The 22,943-nt window shown below is 35.1% G+C and overlaps 5 protein-coding genes across 7 annotated transcripts; 3 read left to right on the top strand and 2 right to left on the bottom strand.

Moving 5' to 3' along the window:
- Positions 1 to 206: 206 nt before the first annotated feature.
- Positions 207 to 8,755, top strand: LOC130940453 (histidine kinase 2). The gene is made up of 14 exons (XM_057868581.1): positions 207 to 1,443; positions 1,774 to 2,049; positions 2,606 to 3,073; positions 3,356 to 3,631; positions 3,812 to 3,981; positions 4,099 to 4,311; positions 4,414 to 4,600; positions 4,793 to 4,844; positions 4,929 to 5,158; positions 5,256 to 5,354; positions 5,585 to 6,252; positions 6,677 to 7,174; positions 7,701 to 8,157; positions 8,304 to 8,755. Exons 1-13 carry the CDS (start codon positions 1,123 to 1,125, stop codon positions 7,951 to 7,953), a joined length of 3,711 nt encoding a protein of 1,236 aa, XP_057724564.1. The 5' UTR covers positions 207 to 1,122; the 3' UTR covers positions 7,954 to 8,157; positions 8,304 to 8,755.
- A 688-nt stretch (positions 8,756 to 9,443) lies between these two features.
- On the top strand, positions 9,444 to 10,582 carry LOC130940455 (glucan endo-1,3-beta-glucosidase 4-like). The gene is made up of 3 exons (XM_057868584.1): positions 9,444 to 9,544; positions 9,654 to 9,908; positions 10,372 to 10,582. The coding sequence occupies exons 1-3, from the start codon at positions 9,478 to 9,480 to the stop codon at positions 10,404 to 10,406; spliced, it is 357 nt and encodes a 118-aa protein (XP_057724567.1). The 5' UTR covers positions 9,444 to 9,477; the 3' UTR covers positions 10,407 to 10,582.
- LOC130940454 (pentatricopeptide repeat-containing protein At1g12620-like) lies at positions 9,675 to 12,750 on the bottom strand. Of its 2 annotated transcripts, XM_057868583.1 has the most exons (3): positions 12,093 to 12,750; positions 11,085 to 11,981; positions 9,675 to 9,881 (listed from the first exon to the last, which is right to left on the bottom strand). In XM_057868583.1, the coding sequence occupies exons 1-2, from the start codon at positions 12,738 to 12,740 to the stop codon at positions 11,088 to 11,090; spliced, it is 1,542 nt and encodes a 513-aa protein (XP_057724566.1). In that variant the 5' UTR covers positions 12,741 to 12,750; the 3' UTR covers positions 9,675 to 9,881; positions 11,085 to 11,087. The 2 variants fall into 2 exon arrangements, with proteins under 2 accessions (XP_057724566.1, XP_057724565.1); XM_057868582.1 differs by having other exon boundaries at positions 11,085 to 12,750.
- A 4,606-nt stretch (positions 12,751 to 17,356) lies between these two features.
- LOC130940339 (pentatricopeptide repeat-containing protein At1g12620-like) lies at positions 17,357 to 21,072 on the bottom strand. Of its 2 annotated transcripts, XR_009070284.1 has the most exons (3): positions 19,368 to 21,072; positions 19,106 to 19,175; positions 17,357 to 18,161 (listed from the first exon to the last, which is right to left on the bottom strand). XR_009070284.1 is itself a non-coding variant. In XM_057868450.1 (2 exons), exon 1 carries the CDS (start codon positions 21,020 to 21,022, stop codon positions 19,370 to 19,372), a length of 1,653 nt encoding a protein of 550 aa, XP_057724433.1. In that variant the 5' UTR covers positions 21,023 to 21,071; the 3' UTR covers positions 17,362 to 18,161; positions 19,368 to 19,369. The 2 variants fall into 2 exon arrangements, 1 of the variants encoding a protein (XP_057724433.1); XM_057868450.1 differs by lacking the exon at positions 19,106 to 19,175 and having other exon boundaries at positions 17,362 to 18,161; positions 19,368 to 21,071.
- Positions 21,073 to 21,604: 532 nt separating this feature from the next.
- Positions 21,605 to 22,746, top strand: LOC130940340 (glucan endo-1,3-beta-glucosidase 4-like). The gene is made up of 3 exons (XM_057868451.1): positions 21,605 to 21,695; positions 21,808 to 22,062; positions 22,530 to 22,746. The coding sequence occupies exons 1-3, from the start codon at positions 21,629 to 21,631 to the stop codon at positions 22,562 to 22,564; spliced, it is 357 nt and encodes a 118-aa protein (XP_057724434.1). The 5' UTR covers positions 21,605 to 21,628; the 3' UTR covers positions 22,565 to 22,746.
- Positions 22,747 to 22,943: the final 197 nt, after the last annotated feature.

Genomic DNA, 22,943 nt, shown 5'->3' with positions numbered 1-22,943 from the left:
TCTGACTCTCTCTTTATCTTTTTCTCTGTCACTCATAAGTCCGTATTTCTGCAGTGCCACAGTTCACAGTTGTGAGTACCCCATCTTTAAACACTCAATGGTGTGGTCTTTTTCAACTCTTGCAAAAGAGCATAACACCAAAACACAAGTTAAATAAACAACAGAAAAAGTTAATTAATAATAATAATAATAATAATAATAATAATAACAATAATGAAAACATTTTTCTTTTTTTCTTCCAAAAATATTTAGCCTTCCTTTTTATAATCTTGGAATTTTTGTTTGCTTTTGGTTAAACCTTCCCCACCAGATGATGAGATAATCATGATCCATACTCAAATGCTGCACACCAAACTGGGAGAGAGAGAAAAAATAAAAAATAAAAAATAAAAAATAAAAATTGAAGTTATTATGAGCATTTGCAAGGTGGTGATGGGAACCCTTTCTCTTTGAGATTTTTTTTTGTTCCAAACTTGATGCTTCTTTTGGGTGTTCAGAGCTGAGTGAGGCAGAAAGTGTTTGTTATTGGAAAAAGAACAAAACTTTGCTATCCTCATTCTCTCAACAAACAAAAATTTGTTGTCTCAGTGAGTGAGATTGCCAAAATGACAACTGGTTCTGATTCAGCTTCTTGTGCTGTTGTGTGAGTGATTATTACCATTACCCCCCACCCAAATGCCCCTGCTACTCTCCCAACCTCTTCCTTTTCATCATCATATACATAAAAAGCCACACTCTGACTGCTGCACCAACATAGATAACAACAACATCAACAACAACAACCTTGGACCACTACCACAGTGTCTGATTTGAGCTGGTTTGTTGAGATATGAAGTGGATTGCATTCAAAGTTCTAGTCTTTGTTTGGTTCTGTTGAAGGGAAACATCATAAAGCATCAAACTTTATGAGTTTTTGGAGCTGGATTGCTGGCAGAATTTCTGGGTCTGCTTCAGTTTTTTCTTTTGTGGTTAATCAATTTGAAGATTCATGGTGGGGTGCTTTTGGTGGTGCTGTTTTTTGGAATGTTCTGCTGAAAGCTGGAGCCTTCTTAGATTTGAATCTTCAAGTGAGTTTGTGAAGAAGATAAAGAGAGGTTGCTGAATTTGGCAAAAGGAAAGAAGATGTCTGTGAATAAAAGAATTTCAGGATCAAATGGGAGGTTGCAACCAAGCATGAAGTCATGGAAGGTCAATGAGCCTCTAAATGGGTCTAATTCTCCTCATAGGACAACATGGAGGAGGAAGCCCTTGCTCCTTTTGATTGTTTTTGGTGTTATCATAGCAAGTTTCGGGCTTTTCTTGAGTTTCAAGAATAGTGAGTATTTGATGAGCAAGGAGAAAGAAGCTGCTTGTGAAGAGAGTTCAAGAATCTTGCTACAAAGATACAACATTAGCAGGAAGCAGCTTCATGCTTTGGCTTCCCTATTCTCTGGATCAGATCAGGTGATAACATGCACTTAGCTACTCTTCTGTATTTAATTTTCTTGCTTTCTAGCTTGGAAGCTGGAAAAATATGGTTGTTGAGGACAGCTACTTCTGCTTAGAACCTTGAATTAGCTGGCTGCTTCTGTACAAACTGTTCTTTCTTTTAGTTTAGTGTTATTCTCATTGAATTTTTGACTTGTTCAATTATAACTTTGAGCTGAAGTAAAAAATTGTCAAATAATGAGAACATAAACTATTGTCTTCTGATGCTTTTGCCACAAGATATGAATGAGAGGTAAACAAAGTGGTGCTCTTTGTCCTGTGTCTTATTACTAGTATGTAATGCAGATTTTCTCCAACTGTATTGATGAAAGAAGACTACAAATGCTGTTAAACAGTGGCATAGCCTGCAATCCACAGTTAGTTTGTTGTCCAGAGAATCAGGAGTTACAAAAGAAGCATAGATGTTTTGCAGACACTGTAGAACCTATAGAACAATGCCCAATTCTCGAGGATTATGTCCGGACAAGGATTCAATTATCATTTCCATTTAAAAAATACGTATTGTTGGCATCACACTCTCTACTTTCGTCCAATTTGGTTGATTTTCTGTTCTGTGGAAAGGTAGAGTCTTTACCAAAGCTGAGGAACATATATATATATAAAGTTTAGTAGTTACTGTGTCAATTCTTTGCAAAATAGTTAGTAGTTAGTACCTTTGAATTCTAGCTGAATTACCATTCCCATTTCAAACTGCTCAACCTGTTAAAGGGTTCATGAGCATTAGGCTTTTCTTGTGTATCATTTCCTGAAAAATTGCTGAGATGGTGGATGCTGGGTTAGGAACTAAACGATTACGAACTTGAACACATAATCAGATAATTCCCTAAATTGCCTAACCACACCTTAACATTCTTATTAGATTTTAAGGAGCATTTTGTGCCATTTGTTTTACATTCCCATTTCCCATAACATTATTATGTAAAGGCATATCTTTAGAAAGCAGAGAATTTTAATTAAAGTTGATTCAAGTAGAGCCTTTGCTGCCATAGTTGTAGACAGATTGCATTTTAGCTTGAGCAGTAACTGAGAAAGCATGAAGTTGATACTTGAGACATGCTTATATGAAACAGTTACATCCACAATATAATAATATTGCTTTTTTATTTTGATTCTTCAGAACATGTTGCAGTCATGGGAACTGCATGTCTCTGCAATTATGGACTATACAAGTTCATTAAATTTGGTTAAAGAGTACTGGTGGGTCCTTGTAGGAATTATAATATCATGCAATTTGTCTGGATTCTGTTTACTAAGAATTCAAAAGCAGAAGCTAGTTGAGGGACATCAAGTTGGTCATCAAAAGCAGCTGCGAGATTTATCCCAGAACCCTTTAAAGAGTGTTGGGACTTGGAGGAAATGGTCGCTAGCTATATTCTTGTCACTTGGAATACTTTTTTCCATTTGGTTATTCGGTGACTTATACACCGACTTTAAGCAGACAAGAGAAGAAATGCTTACCAATATGTGTGACGAGCGTGCCCGTATGCTTCAAGATCAGTTTAATGTCAGCATGAACCATGTTCATGCTCTGGCTGTTCTTGTTTCTACATTTCACCATGGTAAACATCCATCTGCAATTGACCAGGTAGAGTTCATGACATCAATCTCTTATGCTTATTCTTAGTCCATTCCATGTAGAATTAATCATGGTCCAATGTCAAATACTTTACAGTGTTTTTAGTCATAGCTTTTTGACTGTGTAAGGAAATCTAGCCGAAGTACTTGTGTGATAGTGTAGTAATGATGGAAATTTGTAAGTCATATATGTAAACTAGTGGGGAGGCATAGTAGCTCCTTCCCTTGTAGTTTTGAATACATACATATCAATTAAAGATAGCATAACCTTGGAGTTCCGGTTTTACTGCAGAAAATTTTTGGAGAATATACTGAGACTACTGCATTTGAGAGACCACTTACTAGTGGTGTTGCTTATGCTAAGAAAGTTCTCCACTCTGATAGGGCTGAGTTTGAGAAGCAGCATGGGTGGACTATTAAGAAAATGGAAACAGAGAATGAAGCACTAGTCCAAGATTGTATTCCAGAAAAATTGGATCCGGCGCCCATTCAGGATGAATATGCACCGGTGATTTTTGCTCAAGAAACGGTTTCTCATATTGTGTCTATTGACATGATGTCAGGGAAGGTGTGCCTCTTTTTTATGTTTCTATTGCCTCCAAATAATCCTCATTTTCTAATACATTCATGTTAATGCTCTTATCATAAGTGTTTCTGTACTAAACAGAAAACTTTCATGGGAAAATTTCAATCAGAAGGATCTTAACTTTTGTCCTTTATTATTATTATTGTTGTTGTTGTTATATAGGAGGACCGTGAGAATATCTTGCGAGCAAGGGCAACAGGAAAGGGGGTTCTGACATCCCCTTTTAAACTTCTAAAATCAAATCACCTTGGTGTTGTACTTACATTTGCTGTTTATAACAGCAATGTTCCTGCAGATGCTACACCAAAGCAGCGAATCGAAGCTACTGTGGGGTAATTTTATCTAATTATAGCTTTACATAACCTTGAACCATGTATATTTCCTCTTAATATGAAAAGAAATTGATCACAAACTCAGTAATGTGTGTATTGGTACTTCTTTATTGGAAGGTACCTGGGTGCATCATATGATGTTCGATCACTGGTGGACAAGCTTCTCCACCAACTTGCAAGCAAGCAAATAATTGTTGTAAATGTTTATGATACAACCAACGCATCTGCACCGATTACAATGTATGGTACTGATGTTGCTGATACTGGACTACTACGTATAAACAGTCTAGATTTTGGGGATCCACTTCGAAAACATGAAATGCACTGCAGGTTTTTCTTTAACTTATAAGTGTCTTATGTCCAAAGAGTTGGTATCACATATCAACACAGTTCCTAATATCTTTACTTTTAATTTTTTGTTTTTTATTTCAGGTTCAAGCAGAGGCCTCCTCTCCCTTGGAAAGCAATCAATTACTCGGTTGGCATATTTCTCATCGTTTTGCTTATTGGTTATATATATTATGTAGCCATAAAACGAATAGAAAAGGTGGAGGATGACACTCAAAAAATGGCGGAGCTGAAAGTTCGTGCTGAAGCTGCAGATGTTGCAAAATCTCAGGTGCTATATTTTTCTTGGATTGTTGCTTTCTGTCATGCAAAGTAATATTTGAGTGATGGTTAGAATATTGTGATTTCTCAAAAGCAGATTCAACATCAGAATTCTTTGTTATAAATTATATAATATTTTTGCTTTTACAAGTTAGATTAATATTTTTATCTTAACCTCGAAGGATTGTTTCCACTTTTGCAGTTTCTTGCAACAGTTTCTCATGAGATCAGGACTCCAATGAATGGTGTTTTAGGTAACTGAAAACATTTGATGTTATCATAGGAAACCTGTTCTTGTCAATAGTATGTGATATCAAGTGTTTAAAATCATTTCCCAGGTATGCTGCAAATGTTGATGGACACTGAACTTGATGAAAACCAGATGGATTATGCCCAAACTGCACATAAGAGTGGTAAGGATCTTATATCAGTGATAAATGAGGTTCTTGATCAGGCTAAGATTGAGGCACGCAAGCTTGAACTTGAAGCTGTAGCTTTTGATCCACATGCTATTCTAGAGGAAGTTCTATCACTTTTCTCGGGAAAAGCTAAAGAAAAAGGAATTGAGGTGAGATCCTTTCTTTCAGCTACCTTAGTTCTATATCTCTCATAACATGAGTAATAAACCTTACATAATCTTTGTTCTCAATTTGGGGTGAATACAGTTGGCTGTTTATGCATCCAATGAAGTACCCAAAGTTGTCATTGGCGATCCTAAACGGTTCTGGCAAATAATTACTAATCTTGTTGGCAATTCACTCAAGGTTTGTGATGTTTCACCTTGTATATTTCCTTTTGATCCATTGTATACTTCCACATGTTCTTGAAATAACACTCAATTTTTGATGTAACATTTTCTCTCTTGGAAGTCACACAATGATAGTGATTGATCCATGCAACCGACAGACATCACAAAAATATATAAACACTCATAACGTTTAATAAACAATTTATTAAATCATCTTTGTTAATTAGTTTACTTGATACATTTCAGTTCACTCATGATAAAGGACATGTGTTTGTCTCGATTCATCTGGCAAATGAAGTGAAGAACCCACTTCACAGCATGGATGCAGTGCTGAGGGAAGGCTTAAAATTGGATCATGATTTGTCAGACAATACATATAATACATTAAGTGGGTTCGCTGTAGGAAACCGATGGAAAAGCTGGGCCAACTTTAAAAAGTTAAATAGTATGGATTTGATGGAAGAGCCTGAATTGATTCAATTACTAGTAACGGTTGAGGATACAGGTATAGGAATTCCTATTGATGCGCAAAGCCGTATATTCACACCTTTTATGCAGGCCGATAGTTCGACCTCTCGAACATATGGTGGAACTGGAATAGGACTGAGCATTAGTAAATGTCTTGTTGAGCTCATGAGAGGAGAAATTGGTTTTGTTAGTGAGCCTGGAATTGGCAGTACTTTTACATTTACTGCAACTTTCAGAAAAGGAGAAACCACATCTTTGGATGCAAAGTGGCAGAATTTCAGTACATTTGATTCACAGTTGCAAGGGTTGAGAGCATTAGTGGTAGATAGAAGAAAAATCCGAGCTGAGGTCACAAGATATTATCTACAGAGGTTGGGGATGTCGGTGGATGTTATGTCAAGTTTGAAATCTGCATGTTCTTGTCTAATTGGTTCTTGCAACATGAGGTATATGTGCACATTGAAACATAATAATTTTCCTATTTAATCCAAGGCATTCCTTAATGATATTAGATCACTCTAGAACACTTCGAATTAGCTGTTTCTCTAAATTTAAAGGTAGCTGCTTCTAAGTTCTATTGCTGCCTTAGAATGTTTTTCTTTACTAGTCATTTACTAATTAAACAGATGATATTACAGTATATATTTGACAAGCAAAATCATAGAGTATGTTTTGCATATTGAACTGTTCTCATATATTATTGTTCATAACAAAATGCACTATCTGGTTTGTCTGGAGAAAAGCTTTTGTCAAATCATCAAGATAATGTTCATTCCATCAAAATGGATTATAGATTCTCTTCTAGTTTAGGTTAATTTATTCATTTACTTGTTGCAAGTGCACATAGTTTGATTGTGTTTATTCCTTCAGAGTGTCAAAGCAGTTTGCGATGATTCTGATAGACAAGGATGCTTGGGATAAGGAAAGTAGCACCTTATACTCCATCAAGAAACAGAAAAAGAATGGCATCAATGGAGACCGAATAAACTTTCCAAAAGTTTTTCTCCTGGCCACACACCTTAGCCCGAATGAATGTGATGAGCTCAAGAAAAATGGTGTCATTGATGATATATTAATGAAGCCTTTTTGGCTGAGTGTTTTGGTTTGCTCCTATAGAGAATCCCTTGGAATTGAAAAAAGGCAAATAAATAGGAAGAAAGTATCCAAACTTGGGAATCTGTTATTACAGAAAAGAATTTTGGTGGTTGATGATAATGCAGTGAACAGAAAAGTTGCAGAAGGTGTTTTACAGAAATATGGGGCAACAGTTACTTGTGTTGAGGGTGGCAGGGCTGCTCTACAGATGCTTAAGCCACCGCACAATTTCGATGCTTGTTTCATGGATCTCCAAATGCCAGAAATGGATGGGTAATTGATCTTTATATTTTCACAATTCTCAGTTTGTTTCTTGCTTTTGAATGCAATGAATCTGCTATAGTTGCCCCCATAAGAACAGGTGACTGGTCTAGTAAGTCTACTTCTCACCGGAGAAAAACGCATTTAGCAAACTTGGATTGTAATTGACTGAAATCAAAATTAGGTTATAACCTTGTTTTACTTTCTTATAGAAGATTTTAATGACCTACTGCTTAGACTATTCAAACCTGAACTAATTTTTCTCTAGGTCTCTACACTGTTGATAGTGATTAGAAAGAAACTGCCTTATTCTGTGCTCGTTTTGGAAAACTTCCTTATTTAGACATCCAAGTGGGAATTGGTATAGGGATATAGTTCTTTTGTCTGATTGCTATGTTTTTTCAGATTTGGTGGATGGCCAGCAAGTTTAATGCAAGAAATCTATTGAATTTTGAATGATTTTAGATAGGATGTTAGACCTCAGGATCTATGAATAAGGGGTGATTTATAAGTATTAATTTCATCTTGATTGGTGCAGTTTTGAAGTGACAAGGCAAATCCGCATCCTAGAGAACGACGTAAATGAGAAAATTGCATGTGGGGAAGCATCAGCTGAAATGTTTGGGGATATCTTTTATTGGCACATTCCAATACTAGCAATGACAGCTGATGTAACTCAGGCTTCAAATGAAGAGTGCAAAAAGTGTGGGATGGATGGCTATGTGTCAAAGCCGTTCGAGGAAGAACAGCTCTACACGGCCATGGCACGCTTCTTCAAGCCTAGTTCATAGTGTGGAAGTATGTGATTGTGTTATTTGATTATTAGTGCAGGCACCCTGTTGACAACTATTGAGTAACCTCTGGCATGTATTATACATGCAATCCATGATTTACGACAAAAATGTTGGTTTTCCATTGCATGAGATCTAAACATGACATCCATGCCAGCGTCGAAGCTGAATCTGAGGTTCTCCACTATGGCCTCGTTAGCGATGGTGCGTGCTTTATTCGGGTCTCTGTTGCCTTGTTTTGTTTTTTTCTATATTAGAAGTACATACCATACACATTTAAGCAAGTAGAAACTTTTTGGTCACTAAGATGCATCATTTAATTAGTTTTTGTTCTTCTTTCTCCTTATCAGGAAGCAGATTTGGAGTGCAATTATTTAACAAGAATTAGTTGTTTGGGGGAGGCTATGTTGCTTAGACTGGTGTGATTCATACTAATCATCACTCATTGTAGGACACGAGGAATTCAAGTGTTCAACAAGACATAACTGTAGATAACCGATTTTGTTCCTGCTGCTTATCTCATTTTTTTTCTCTGTATATACTCATTTTGAGTAAGTAGGATAAGATAAAAATGCTATATTGCTATAGTGAGATATCATTTATTTAATCTTTGGGTCCAAGATGAAAGGAGATGGTAAACCTTTGAACCCTCAGAATTTTGTAAGTAACATGTAAAGCAAAGTTGTTATAGAATATAGGTAGAATCAAAGAATGTCTTGTTATGTATTGTATATTATTGCAAGTGTTCCACTTACCCTTAAGAAGTGCCAATCTAAGTCTTTTCCATAAGTATTTATCAAGTGTTGATGCCATTCTTTACAGCTGTTTATGGATCTAAAATTAAGATGTATCAGATACAGCAGAACATGACCACTAACACAATTTGAAATTCACCAATAAGGGGCGAGAAAAGAAAAAGGGCTCTACAACACAAAATAATTGTGGGAAAAAAAGTAAGATAAATAAATAATTATTTTGCCATTTAGAGGGGGAAAAGTAAAAGTAAATCCTTGTTGAGATGTAAGAGCATCTGACATTAATAACACCTTCTTTGCCAGTTGGTGAAGCACATGACTATAGCATGTTTGGGAATATATTATTTTAGGGAAACAATAAGCACTTAATTTTACAAAAATTGCTTCTAGAAGTTTGATTCTTAGCTTAACATCTTTTAATTATTTTTTTGTGGCAGCTCATTTCTAAATCTGAATGTGACCTGTGTAAGCAGCATAATTTGTCACTAATAATTTAACCACATGATCCTTTTTCATGAGATTTTTCATCACATTTTCACACCCTTATGGTGGGGCCCACATAAAATCTGATCCTGCTTGGTGCAGAGTGTCCACTTGCAATGGAATATGAACATTCCGTCTTAGCCGTTAGAAGCACACAGCACATGCCCATAACTTCCATTTCCCATTAACTTCACTATATAATATATATGCAACTAAATTTCTAGTTTCTTGGCTATCCTATTCACTATTCAGAGTTCTTATCGGCTAGGCTTCTGTCTCCTCCAAAATGGAAACATTAATGGCCAAGTTAATGGTTCTGATTCTTTTCCTATCCATGATTGCACCAAAAAGGGGTAATCATATACATAAGTGTTCATGTGTTGTTAAAATATCAACCAATGTTTGTGTATAAATGTTCATTTTTTTTACCTAATTGCATTATATTATGATCACGTGATGCAGTGTTTGCTGAATATGAGCAATGGTGCATAGCTGATCCGCAAAGCAGTGACGATGAGTTGCAGGCAGCGCTGAACTGGGCTTGTGGAAGTGGAGGTGCAGATTGTAGCAAAATCCAAGTGAACCAACCATGCTATTATCCAAACACTTTGAAAGACCATGCTTCCTATGCCTTCAACAGCTATTTTCAGAAGTTCAAGCACAGAGGTGGTTCTTGTTTCTTCAGAGGTGCTGCCATTACAACAGAAGCAGATCCTAGTAAGTTCTAAATTAAACTGATTCTAGATAACATATACATTATACAATATTATAATAATGCTTTTTAAGCAGAACATATGCTGTTCACATTGGCACAAAGTGCAAAAGCAGATCTAGAAGAATAGAAGGCCATCTGACATTGTAAAAAGTTTAGGAATATTAAAATTGACTAAATGCTTAGTTATATGTAACATGTATGCCATCAAAAGGAGAAGGCAAATTAACTTGGCAAACAAGTCAAGGAATCAATCCAAGCTAGTAACTGTTACTCCCTCCATTGTTAATTAAAGTGGTATATTAAAATAACCGATGAATCATGTGACAATTTGTCTCTGGATATATCGGTTTTTTAATGTACCACTTTGTTCAAATAAACTACTATTTCAGGACAAGGTATAACGAGTCCTTCTATTGAGAAATTTGTGTAGACGATAACACAATAATATATATCCTTTGATTGCAGGTCATGGTTCTTGCCACTTTGACTTGATTCCCTAATTGGAACTGTCACTGAAGACTCGAAAATAGCTGCAGCAGAATTTACAGCTTAGATTTTACTTTTCCTTTCTTTTTATTGAGGCTGTGTAATCCCCATCAAGCATTGTGCTCTTGACTCTATTCTTAATTAATTGAGTTTAATCTCAGTCTAAGACTGAGAAAGTTATTAAATCTTATACAGATTAGTGTCCAATCTCAAAGAGCTTAATGATATGCTGCAAAATAACATTTGAGATTTCATAGCCAGTATGCTGCTGCATGGGAGTTTACTTTAAATATGGGGGAAATGAAAAGATTGAAAGACAATAAGAGTGCAGGGAAGCTTCACAACTAACAAGGATTCCCTCTGAATGATGAAAATCAGAACCATTTCAGCTTAGGAATAAATCAACATCAATGCACATATATAATTACAAAAAAAAAAAAAGGGAAACAATGATAGATCCGACAAGCCACATATAACAGCCATCTAGTCACCGAAAATGCCCAAAAACAGGCAACGGCAAAGAAAACACTTAGGTGCGGGTAAAGCAGAATAAAGAATCACAATCATGTGAATATTTAAAAGCATTAATATGGAATGGAAACATGATCGGGAAGATGGTAACAAAACACAAGTTAAAAAGAAAGAGATACAAACGACATTTTGTGATGTCTAACAAGAAGAATCTCACTTACTTTTTATCCTTGCAATAGGCCTCTAGATATCATTTCACGAAGAAGTTTCTCCGCGTTATCATTTTCACCTTTTTCAAACAGAGCACCAATGATTATTTCATAAGTCAGAGCATCCGGTAAGCAACCATTGTCTTCCATTTTCGACAAGAAAGCCAATGCTTCATGAAGCAGGCCCTCTTTGCAAAGCCCATTGATCATAATGGTGTACGTCTTCACATCTGCACGATAGCCTTTAATGGAAAGATCTTGAAATATCTCGTTTGCATTTTTAAGTCTTCCACTTTTGCACAGGCCATCTATAAGTATGCTGTATGTATATATATCTGGATCAATGCCACTCTCTTTCATTTGATTGAATAACATAAGTGCGTTGTCATGTTGTTTCATACTGAACAAAGCATGCAGCAAGGAATTATAAGTGACTATATCAGCATGTTGACCTCTATCATGCATCTTTTCAAGAAGCTCCACAGCACAAAGGATTCTCCTTGATTTTCCCAAGCCATCAATTAGAGTATTGTAAGTAAACATGTCGGGAACCAAGTTCTTGCAACGCATCTCTTCAAGGAGATTCAAGGCATCATTGACCATTTTACTTTTGCACAAGCCATTAATCATGATATTGTAACTACAAACATTAGGAGACACACTACTTTGGGCCATTGTGTTGAATACATATTTTGCCTTATTTACCTGATTAACCAAACAATGCCCATCCATTAAGCTGTTATAAGTAACCACATTTGGTTTCACACCATGTTTTGTCATCACAGCCAACACGTTCTTAGCATCTTTGATCTTTCCTTCCTTGCATAGCCCATGGATCAAAGTATTATAGGTCTGAACATCTGGAGTAATGTTTTTGAACATCATATGATTTAGTATATGAATGGCTTCCTTAAATTGACCCGCAAGGCACAATCCATAAATCAGAGTCGTGTAAGTAATAACATCGGGAGAAATTCCCATAGCAAGCATTTCAGAGTATAAAAGAAAAGCCTCACTTACAAGTGTATCCTTGCAGAGGCTATCGATAATTGCGCTGTACATGACAACACTAGGAAAAATCCCATACTGTGGGATTTTTTTCAACACTTGAATAGCAGCTGCTGTGTGTCCGGTCTTACAGAGTCCATTAACCAAGGTCCCATAGGTCACTTGATCAAACTGAAATCCATGAGCCCGCACTATGTCATGGAAGTGCAGTGCTTTTTCAATATTACCACAGAGACAGAGACCTTTCAGTATTGTTGTCAACGTTATGGTATCAGACTGAAAACCCATCCTGAAAATCTTGGCCAATACAGAGAAAGCAAGCGTCATACGACCCGTGCCGCAACAACAATTGATTAAGATGTTCAAAGTAAATAAGTCGGGCGCGATTCCCTTGGCTTGCAATTGCTGAAAAAGGGAAACGGCGGCGTGGAAATGCTTCGTCTTGGCAAGGGATCCCAAAATCTTGTTAAATTGGATGATGGGAGGAGTACGACGCATAGAGAGCATGCGAGTAAAGGAATCAACAGCATCGTCAACTTCAGCAAGGGATGGAGGCTCAGAATGAAAGTGAAGGCTTGTCCAGGAAGGAGGGAGAGTGGAGAGTGGAACAAAATTAGGGATTTGACGAACAGAAACCATAAACCTTGTTGCATACAACATTGTTGATTCCTTCTGAATTCTGAATAAGAGAAATTTGCTACTACTTTTACATGTCAATATTTTTATTCGTTTATTTTGAGGGTAGTAGTTTTTGTAAACTTGCTCGTTCTTTTATTAAAAATAGACTTCCGCATTGCGGTACATTAATTATAGTATATAATAAATATTAAAAATTGTTATGTTTTATAGAATTATATGAAATATATATAAATTGAAGTTAAATTTAAAAAATGTTTTATTTAAATTAATTTGTAATATAAAGATTTAGATGTTAAAATTGTATAAAGTGATATTTTAATTTGATGGTTTGATTTTTGTATTTATTTTAATTGATGGATTTAGTCTCTTGATGTGTATGTAGTTTTTAATGATATCTACATTAAAAAAATTCTGTAAATTTTTTTTTGAATAAATTATTTTTGTTAAGAATAATTAAAATAATATAAAGTGAAATTACCTGTTAATATTTTTCTTTGACATAAAAAATGTCTTAAGTGATAACAATTTAAAATAGTGTTAGAGAATGTTCAAAACTGAATCTTTAATTTCTTTCACAATTGTTGTAAATAAAAAGTTTACTTTTATTGTACCTTTAATTAGTCTATACAAATCATTTGCATCTTTTATTTTCAAATTTTTTATAGTATAGACTTTTCTTTCTTGTAACAAATGTTTGAATTTGTTAATCATATTTTTCTTCACAATTACATGAAGAGGTATTCCCATACAGTGTTAGTAAATCATAGTTAATAATTAATTAAAAAAATTGATTACATTAATTTTTTTAAAAGTTATTAAAAAAACAATAAATAGCATATTGAAAGAAATATAATTTTAACGATATTAAAATACAATTATATATAAAGTATTATAAAATAATATAAAAATTATATAAAACAAAAATAATTAAAATATTTTTTTGTAAATTCAATTTAAAAATATAATAAATATGTTTGTTTTTGTATCTTTTCATCTAATATAATCATTTCTAAGAAAAAAAAGCTTCTTTTTGTTTGTGGGTGTTAATGTTTTTTATAGACTAATCACGCGAACTTTGATAAACCAATTGTCTATTTGTTTAGTTATGTTGTCCAAAGAATAATGCTCTATTGAGTAAGTTTGAGATGTTATGTAGTTCGAAAATAAATTTTTTGTGGTAAATTTGATGATAGTTGAAAGAATAGTGATAAGAGATCTATATAAGTAGTTTAGATAGTATGGAATTTGAATATTTGTAACGTAAAATTTATTATGATTAATAATATTATTATGACATTTATAATATAGATGTTTATTACATTTAACGAGTTATTTATAGAAATTAAAAAATTAATTATTGGGGTTATAAAAATTTATTGTATTATTTATAACGATAAGATATAATAAATATAAGAATTTTGTACCCTAATTTGCATATATTTCTATTACTTGTATATTTTATTTTATTTGTTTTGCTGATTTGGAAATAATAGTTTATTTGAAAAAGATTGAGTGGTTAATTCTAAAGTTTTGCTAAATAAACGATATTGTTGACATGACATTAATACGATGAGAAAAAAGTCTTAAAAATAATATGGATAAATTTATCCATTTACTTGTATATATTAAAAATAGATAAATAGATAGATAGATTGAAAGAGCAATGTTCCCAAAATCAAAATATTGAGCTTTAGTCATGAGCACTATACCTCACAATCTCACGTCACTTATAGTACATGTATTTACCTAAAGCAAAATTGGACCTTATATTACTTTCGGTAATAACACTAGTGATGTAGAACTTGAACAATACTAGCTAACACAATGTTGTATGAATGCTATAACAAGAAATGAGTAGGTTCAAAACCTTCATGTTTCTTGGATTATTTATAGATGTCAAAAAATGTGCAGGCCATGTTGCACAATTAAAGCAGAATTTATCTAACACAGTTGCAGAAATACCTTTTCTTTCGCAATTTCAGCAGCTTCTTCCTTAGTGACCACATTTCTTGGTGATTTACTTTTGGCAGCAATATCAACCTGCTCTTGGAGTGTGTCCAGTAGAAAGCAATCATTACCATGCCGAGCTATCAAGGACACCGAAACAGGACACTTTTGGCAAATTCCTAATGGTATTGTGACCTGAAAAGACAATCAGCAGAATGTGGATGAGAAAATAATCACAAGGGTGTGTATTTTTGCAATGCTACTCACAATCCACCCTAAGTAGCTTTTATTTAGCCACCAGTGGGATGAAATGATTATGTTGCTGTTAAGCCCATAACCATAACTCTTAAATCACCAAACACAACCATGCAAAATCCCAGCAGAAGCAAATCACTTTGCTCTCTGATTCAACATATTCAATTGTGAGAATATTAAGTTTGTTTAAGTTTCTCTTCCTTATTTGTGACTTGTGAGGATAGTGTGTAGACATATTATAATGTATTTGGGATTTGGGTTTGGGTGAAGTGATGCTATTTACCACTTTGTATCTCAATTGGAAATTCGACTCGGCTAATGTGGTTGTCCAAGTTGTCCGTCTTTTTAAGTGTCACTTATCTTATATCCTCTTCATATTTCGTTGCAAAATTCATTGTTGTTGCCTTTGTTGGTGAACGTAGACCATTTGTTTTTAGACTGGAGAGCTCTTTCAAAGTAGGAACACTAGAACCTAAATAGTCCGCCAGAGAACGCAAGAAAATAACTAAGTAGGAGGAATGTCCGTTATGGAAGAAGGTAGTTTGTTCCCGTAATAATTTGAATCCAGCTGTGCCTTTGTCCACCCAAGAATTACCCGTGTGGGGGTCCGTAGAGGGATATTTGTCAGTTACACTTCACGAATCAAGTACTAAGGCAGAAGATGATCAATGGGTTGTCTATGGAGGTCGGAGACGGACGAGCTACTCGCTTCTGGGAGGATGTCTGGCTCCTTGGAGGTTTATTGAAAGATCGTTTTCCTAAACTCTACTATGTTTCAAACCAAATAGGATCAGTGATAAGGGATTGTGAGTTTTGGGATGGTTTAGAGTGGATATGGAACTTCCAGTGGAGACGACAACTGTTCCAATGGGAGTTGAATCTAGTGAACCAGCTACTTGATACGTTAAGGCTGGTTAGACTTGCATATGACAGACAGGATAGAGTTGTGTGAAAATATGATAAACAAGATGTTTTTTTAACTAATTCATTTATGCAGGTAATACAGGCGGAAATGACCCTGGAGGATATCACAAGCTATAGCTTTACTAGTACTATCTGGAAAGGACTTGTTCCACCAAGAGTGGAGGTGTTTGTTTGGTTTGCCTTGATTGGCAGAATCAGTACGAAGGAGAGATTGAGTCGGCTTGGGGTTATTAACCAACAAGATACTTTATGTGTATTATGTAATAACTGTGTTGAGTCTGGTCACCACTTGTTTCTAGGCTGTAATTTCTCTTGGCAGGTTTGGTGTGCATGGTTATCATATGTTGGTAGAACATGGTCTTGTTCGGGTACGTTGAAAGAGCATTTCCTAAGTTGGACTGAGAATTCAGATAGAAAGGCAGAATGTAAGGTTTGGATGGTGAGCTTTTGCGCGATTATTTGGAATTTGTGGTTGGAAAGGAATAGAAGACTATTTCAGAATAAAGGAAAAGGAGTGGAGGAGATTATCAACATGTTCTCTCTGAGTTACATGGAGTGGCTAGGTGCGAACCCCTTTGGTTGTTGATGGCAATGTCGGAGATGACATGGGGACATAATTTACTGCTTGATTGCTGTTTTGCTTTTTATTTTATTCCGTGTTGACTACGCTCCACTTCATGTGTTGAGCTCTACTTTCAAAAAAAAAAAAATAATTAAGTAATATTCATTTACAAAAGAAAAGAATAATTAAAAAATACAGAAAGAAAAAGGACATGTTAACAATGACCTCAAGATGAAAAATATTGGAGTAATAGAACATACTTCCAAAGAGCTTCTCAGCAGACATTTAGTTGCTGAAAACAATCATCAGCTACGGATTGCGTTGAAATATATATGGTACTTGCATAAGTATATGCCCAAAATATTAGGATCCCTTGCAAACAAGCCTGCAAAAGCCATTTCCTTGTTAAAGTTAAAAAGAACTTCAACAATATGCATTTGATGACATAATATTAGCTTCCACAGAAAAATCATGATAAAGGAAATCTGTGCCATTTGGGATAACGCTATCATCACTGATCTTTTAGACTGAAGAAGTATACTAGTCAATAAAACAAATCACTTATTGTTAAAAAAAGATCTCATGTAAATTTATTAAAAAAAAAACTACAAAAAGGGAATAAATAAAAAAATGTTTGGCAACCGAATGGATGTTGCTCCCAAAATAACTATGGTCTCTCAGGAAAAGTAATAAAGAAAAGAAAACTAGTTGTACAACAAATTAACAACTCCATTATTTGCTCATGATCTCATTGTTGCTCGTTTACAGCTACTATTTTTCTACATTGTATTAGGGCATGTAACATTTACAAAATTGCTTTTATAATAGTAAATCCTTGTTGACTTGGAAGAGCATCTGACATTAGAAAGAGCTAAGAATATAATAATGCTTTCTTTGCCTGTTGATGAAGCACATGGCTATAGCATGTTTGGGAATATATTATTTTAGGGAAACAATAAGCACTTAATTTTACAAAAATTGTTTCTAGAAGTTTGATTCTTAGCTTAACATCTTTTAATTATTTTTGTGGCAAATCATTTCTAAATCTGAATGTGACCTGTGTAAGCAGCATAATTTGTCACTGATAATTTGACCACATGATCCTTTTCATGTAATTTTTCATCACATTTTCACACCCTGACGGTGAGTCCCACATAAAATCTGATCCTGCTTGGTGCAGAGTGTCCACTTGTAATGGAATATGAACATTCCTTCTTAGCCGTTAGAAGCACACAACACATGACCATAACTTCCATTTTCCATTAACTTCATTATATAATATATATGCAACTAAATTTCTAGTTTCTTGGCTATCCTATTCACTATTCAGAGTTCTTATCAGCTAGGCCTGTGTCTCCTCCAAAATGGAAACATTAATGGCCAAGTTAATGGTTCTGATTCTTTTCCTATCCATGATTGCACCAAAAAGGGTTAAATACATAAGTGCTCATGTGTTGTTAAAATATCCACCAATGTTTGTGTATAAATGTTCATTTTTTCACCTAATTGCATTATATTATGATCACATGATGCAGTGTATGAGCAATGGTGCATAGCTGATCTGCAAAGCAGCAACGATGAGTTGCAGGCAGCGCTGAACTGGGCTTGTGGAAGTGGAGGTGCAGGTTGTAGCAAAATCCAAGTGAACCAACCATGCTATTATCCAAACACTTTGAAAGACCATGCTTCCTATGCCTTCAACAGCTATTTTCAGAAGTTCATGCACAGAGGTGGTTCTTGTTTCTTCAGAGATGCTGCCATTACAACAGAAGCAGATCCTAGTAAGTTGTAAATTAAACTGATTCTAGATAACATATACATTATACAATAATATAGTAATGCTTTTCAAGTAGAACATATGCATGTTCACATTGGCACAAAGTGCAAAAACAGATCCAGAAGAATAGAAGGCCATGTGACATTGTAAAAAGTTTAGGAATATTAAAATTGACTAAATGCTTAGTTATACGTAACATGTATGCCATCAAAAGGAGGAAAAGGCAAATTAACTTGGCAAACAAGTCAAGGAATCAATCCAAGCTATTAACTGTTACTCCCTCCATTGTTAATTAAAGTGGTATATTAAAATAACCGATGAATCATGAGACAATTTGTCTCTAGATATATCAGTTTTTTCATGTACCATTTTGTTCAAATAAACTACTATTTCAGAACAAAGTATAACGAGTCCTTGTATTGAGAAATTTGTGTAGATGATAACACAACAATATATATCCTTTGATTGCAGGTCATGGTTCTTGCCACTTTGACTTCATTCCCTAATTGGAACTGTCACTGAAGACTCAAAAATAGCTGCAGCAGAACCTACAGCTTAGATTTTATCTTTTCCTTTCTTTTTATTGAGGCTGTGTAATCCCCATCAAGCATTGTGCTCTTGACTCTATTCTTAATTAATTGAGTTTAATCTCAGTCTAAGACTGAGAAAGTTATTAAATCTTATGCAGATTAGTGTCCAATCTCAAAGAGCTTAATGATATTTTGCAAAATAACTTGAGAGATTTCATAGCCAGTATGCTGCAGCATGGGAGTTTACTTTAAATATGGGGGAAATGAAACGATTGAAAGACAATAAGAGTGCAGGGAAGCTTCACAACTAACAAGGATTCCCTTTGAATGATGAAGATCAGAACCATTTCAGCTTAGGAATAAATTAACATCAATGCACATATATACTTACAAAAACACAAAAGCAAACAATGATAGATCCAACAAGCCACATATAACAGCCATCTAGTCACCGAAAATGCCTAAAAACAAGCAACGGCAAAGAAAACACTTAGGTCTGGGTAAAGCAGAATAGAGAATAACAATCATGTGCATATTTAAAAGCATTAATATGGAATGGAAAGATGATCGAGCAGATGGTAACAAAACACAAGTTAAAAAGCAAGAGATACAAACGACATTTTGTGATGTCTAACAAGAAGAATCTCACTTACTTTTATCCTTGCAATAGGCCTCTAGATATCATTTCACGAAGAAGTTTCTCCGCGTTATCATTTTCACCTCTTTCAAACAGAGCACGAACGATTATTTCGTAAGTCACAGCATCCGGTAAGCAACCATTGTCTTCCATTCTCGACAATAAAGCTAATGCTTCATGAAGCAGTCCCTCTTTGCAAAGCCCATTGATCATAATGGTGTATGTCTTCACATCTGGACGATAGCCTTTGTTGGAAAGATCTTGAAATATCTCTGTTGCATTTTTAAGTCTTCCACTTTTGCACAGGCCATCTATAAGTATGCTGTATGTACGTATATTTGGATCAATGCCACTCTCTTTCATTTGATTGAATAACATAAGTGCCTTGTCATGTTGTTTGATATTGAACAAACCATCCAGCAAGGAAGTGTAAGTGAATATATCAGCATGTTGACCTCTATCATGCATCTTTTCAAGAAGCTCCACAGCACAAAGGATTCTCCTTGATTTTCCCAAGCCATCAATTAGAGTATTGTAAGTAAACATGTCGGGAACCAAGTTCATGCAACACATCTCTTTAAGGAGATTCAAGGCATCATTGACCATTTTACTTTTGCACAAGCCATTAATCATGATATTGTAACTACAAACATTAGGAGACACACTACTTTGGGTCATTGTGTTGAATACATATTTTGCCTTATTTACCTGATTAACCAAACAATGCCCATCCATTAAGCTGTTATAAGTAACCACACTTGGTTTCACACCATGTTTTGTCATCACAGCCAACAAGTTCTTAGCATCTTTGATCTTTCCTTCCTTGCATAGCCCATGGATCAAAGTATTATAGGTCTGAACATCTGGAGTAATGTTTTTGAGCATCATATGATTTAGTATATGAATGGCTTCCTTAAGTTGACCCGCAAGGCACAATCCATAAATCAGAGCAGTGTAAGTGATAACATTGGGAGAAATTCCCATAGCAAGCATTTCAGAGTACAAAAGAAAAGCCTCACTTACAAGTGTATCCTTGCAGAGGCTATCAATAATTGCGCTGTACATGACAACATTAGGAACAATCCCATACTGTGGGATCTTTCTCAACACTTGAATCGCAGCTGCTGTGTGTCCGGCCTTACAGAGTCCATTAACCAAGGTCCCATAGGTGACTTGATTAAGCTGAAATCCATGAGCCCGTACTATGTCATGGAAGTGCAGTGCTTTTTCAACATTACCACAGAGACAGAGACCTTTCAGGATTGTTGTGAACGTTATGGTATTAGACTGAAAACCCATCCTGAAAATCTTGGCCAATACAGAGAAAGCAAGCGTCATACGACCCATGCCGCAACAACAATTGATTAAGATGTTCAAAGTAAAAAAGTCGGGAGCGATTCCCCTGGCTTGCAATTGCTGAAAAAGGGAAACGGCGGCGTGGAAATGCTTCGTCTTGGCAAGGGATCCCAAAATCTTGTTAAATTGGTTGATGGGAGGAGTACGACGCATAGAGAGCATGCGAGTAAAGGAATCAACAGCATCGTCAACTTCAGCAAGGGATGGAGGCTCAGAATGAAAGTGAAGGCTTGTCCAGGAAGGAGGGAGAATGGATAGTGCAACAAAATTAGGGATTTGACGAACAGAAACCCTAAACCTTGTTGCATACAACATTGTTGATTCCCTCTGAATTCTGAATAAGAGAAATTTTCTACTGCGTTTACATGTCTAGATTTTTATTCGTTTATTCACCACTAAGAGGCAAGAAAAGAAAAGGGGTTTTACAACAAAAAATAATGGTGGGGAGAAAAGTTAAAGTAAATCCTTGAGTTGGAAGAGCATTGACATTAGGAAAAGCTAAAAATATAATAACACTTGGTGAAACACATGGCTATAGCATGTTTAGGGAAACAATAAGCACTTAATTTTACAAAAATTGTTTCTAGAAGTTTGATTCTTATCTCAATTTCTAAATCTGAATGTGACCTGTGTAAACAGCATAATTTGTCACTGATAATTTGACCACATAATCCATTTCATGTAATTTTTCTTCACATTTTCACACCCTTATGGTGGATCCCACATAAAATCTGATCCTGCTTGATGCAGAGTGTCCACTTGCAATGGAATATGAACATTCCTTCTTAGCCGTTAGAAGCACTAGAGCACAAACATGCCCATAACTTCCATTTCCCATTAACCTCACTATATATATATATGCAACTAAATTTCTAGTTTCTTGGCTATCCTATTCACTATTCAGGGTTCTTCTCCTCCAAAATGGAAACATTAATGGCCAAGTTAATGGTTCTGATTCTTTTCCTATCCATGATTGCACCAAAAAGGGGTAACCATATACATAAGTGTTCATGTGTTGTTAAAATATCCACCAATGTTTGTGTAGAAATGTTCATTTTTTTTTTACCTAAATTGCATTGTATTATGATCACATGATGCAGTGTTTGCTGAATATGAGCAATGGTGCATAGCTGATCCGCAAAGCAGCGACGATGAGTTGCAGGCGGCGCTGAATTGGGCTTGTGGAAGTGGAGGTGCAGATTGTAGCAAAATCCAAGTGAACCAACCATGCTATTATCCAAGCACTTTGAAAGACCATGCTTCCTATGCCTTCAACAGCTATTTTCAGAAGTTCAAGCACAGAGGTGGTTCTTGTTTCTTCAGAGGTGCTGCCATTACAACAGAAGCAGATCCTAGTAAGTTCTAAATTAAACTGATTCTAGACAAAATATACATTATACAATATTATAATAATGCTTTTTTAGTAGAACATATGCATGTTCACATTGGCACAGAGTCCAAAAGCAGATCTAGAAGAATAGAAGGCCATGTTACATTGTAAAAAGTTTAGGAATATTAAAATTGACTAAATGCTTAGTTATACGTAACATGTATGCCATCAAAAGGAGGAAAAGGCAAATTAACTTGGCAAACAAGTCATGGAGTCAATCCAAGATAGTAAATGTTACTCCCTCCATTGTTAATTAGAGTGGTATATTAAAATAACCGATGAATCATGAGATAATTTGTCTCTGGATATATCTGTTTTTTCATGTACCACTTTGTTCAAATAAACTACTATTTCAGAACAAAGTATGAGAAGTTCTTCCATTGAGAAATTTGTGTAGATGATAACACAATAATATATATCCTTTGATTTCAGGTCATGATTCTTGCCACTTTGACTTCATTCCCTAATTGGAACTGTCACTGAGGACTAAAAAATAGCTGCAGCAGAATCTATAGCTTAGATTTTATTTTTCCTTTCTTTTCATTGAGGCTGTGTAATCCCCATCAAGCATTGTGCTATTGCCTTGTTTTATTTCTTAATTAATTGAGTTTAATCTCAGTCTAAGACTGAGAAATTCATTAAATCTTATGCAAATTAGTGTCCAATCTCAAAGAGATTAATGATATTTTTCCCCCTCCACATTGATTATTGATGTATGAGAAAGTTCTGCTTGATAACTTGCTGAATACTATGTGTACTATATCATTCTAAATTCTTTCTTAACGAATGAATTAATGTGCTACTATTTTGATATTTTGGCTACTACAATATAGATGTTAGTGACTT

The sequence above is a fragment of the Arachis stenosperma genome, chromosome 7 (assembly GCF_014773155.1).
Source record: "Arachis stenosperma cultivar V10309 chromosome 7, arast.V10309.gnm1.PFL2, whole genome shotgun sequence".
NCBI lineage: Eukaryota > Viridiplantae > Streptophyta > Magnoliopsida > Fabales > Fabaceae > Arachis > Arachis stenosperma.
This window is presented reverse-complemented; position numbering and strand designations above follow the sequence as displayed.

Bases quoted from the DNA above. Each gene is read 5' to 3' on its own strand.
- LOC130940454 (XM_057868582.1), bottom strand. From the start codon at position 12,740: ATGTTGTATGCAACAAGGTTTATGGTTTCTGTTCGTCAAATCCCTAAT.
- LOC130940339 (XM_057868450.1), bottom strand. From the start codon at position 21,022: ATGTTGTATGCAACAAGGTTTAGGGTTTCTGTTCGTCAAATCCCTAAT.
- LOC130940340 (XM_057868451.1), top strand. From the start codon at position 21,629: ATGGAAACATTAATGGCCAAGTTAATGGTTCTGATTCTTTTCCTATCC. The intron at 21,696-21,807 runs GTAACCATATAC...CACATGATGCAG, and splicing joins CATGATTGCACCAAAAAGGG to TGTTTGCTGAATATGAGCAA. The intron at 22,063-22,529 runs GTAAGTTCTAAA...CTTTGATTTCAG, and splicing joins TACAACAGAAGCAGATCCTA to GTCATGATTCTTGCCACTTT.
- LOC130940453 (XM_057868581.1), top strand. From the start codon at position 1,123: ATGTCTGTGAATAAAAGAATTTCAGGATCAAATGGGAGGTTGCAACCA. The intron at 2,050-2,605 runs GTAGAGTCTTTA...TTGATTCTTCAG, and splicing joins ATTTTCTGTTCTGTGGAAAG to AACATGTTGCAGTCATGGGA. The intron at 5,159-5,255 runs GTGAGATCCTTT...GGGTGAATACAG, and splicing joins CTAAAGAAAAAGGAATTGAG to TTGGCTGTTTATGCATCCAA.
- LOC130940455 (XM_057868584.1), top strand. From the start codon at position 9,478: ATGGAAACATTAATGGCCAAGTTAATGGTTCTGATTCTTTTCCTATCC. The intron at 9,545-9,653 runs GTAATCATATAC...CACGTGATGCAG, and splicing joins CATGATTGCACCAAAAAGGG to TGTTTGCTGAATATGAGCAA. The intron at 9,909-10,371 runs GTAAGTTCTAAA...CTTTGATTGCAG, and splicing joins TACAACAGAAGCAGATCCTA to GTCATGGTTCTTGCCACTTT.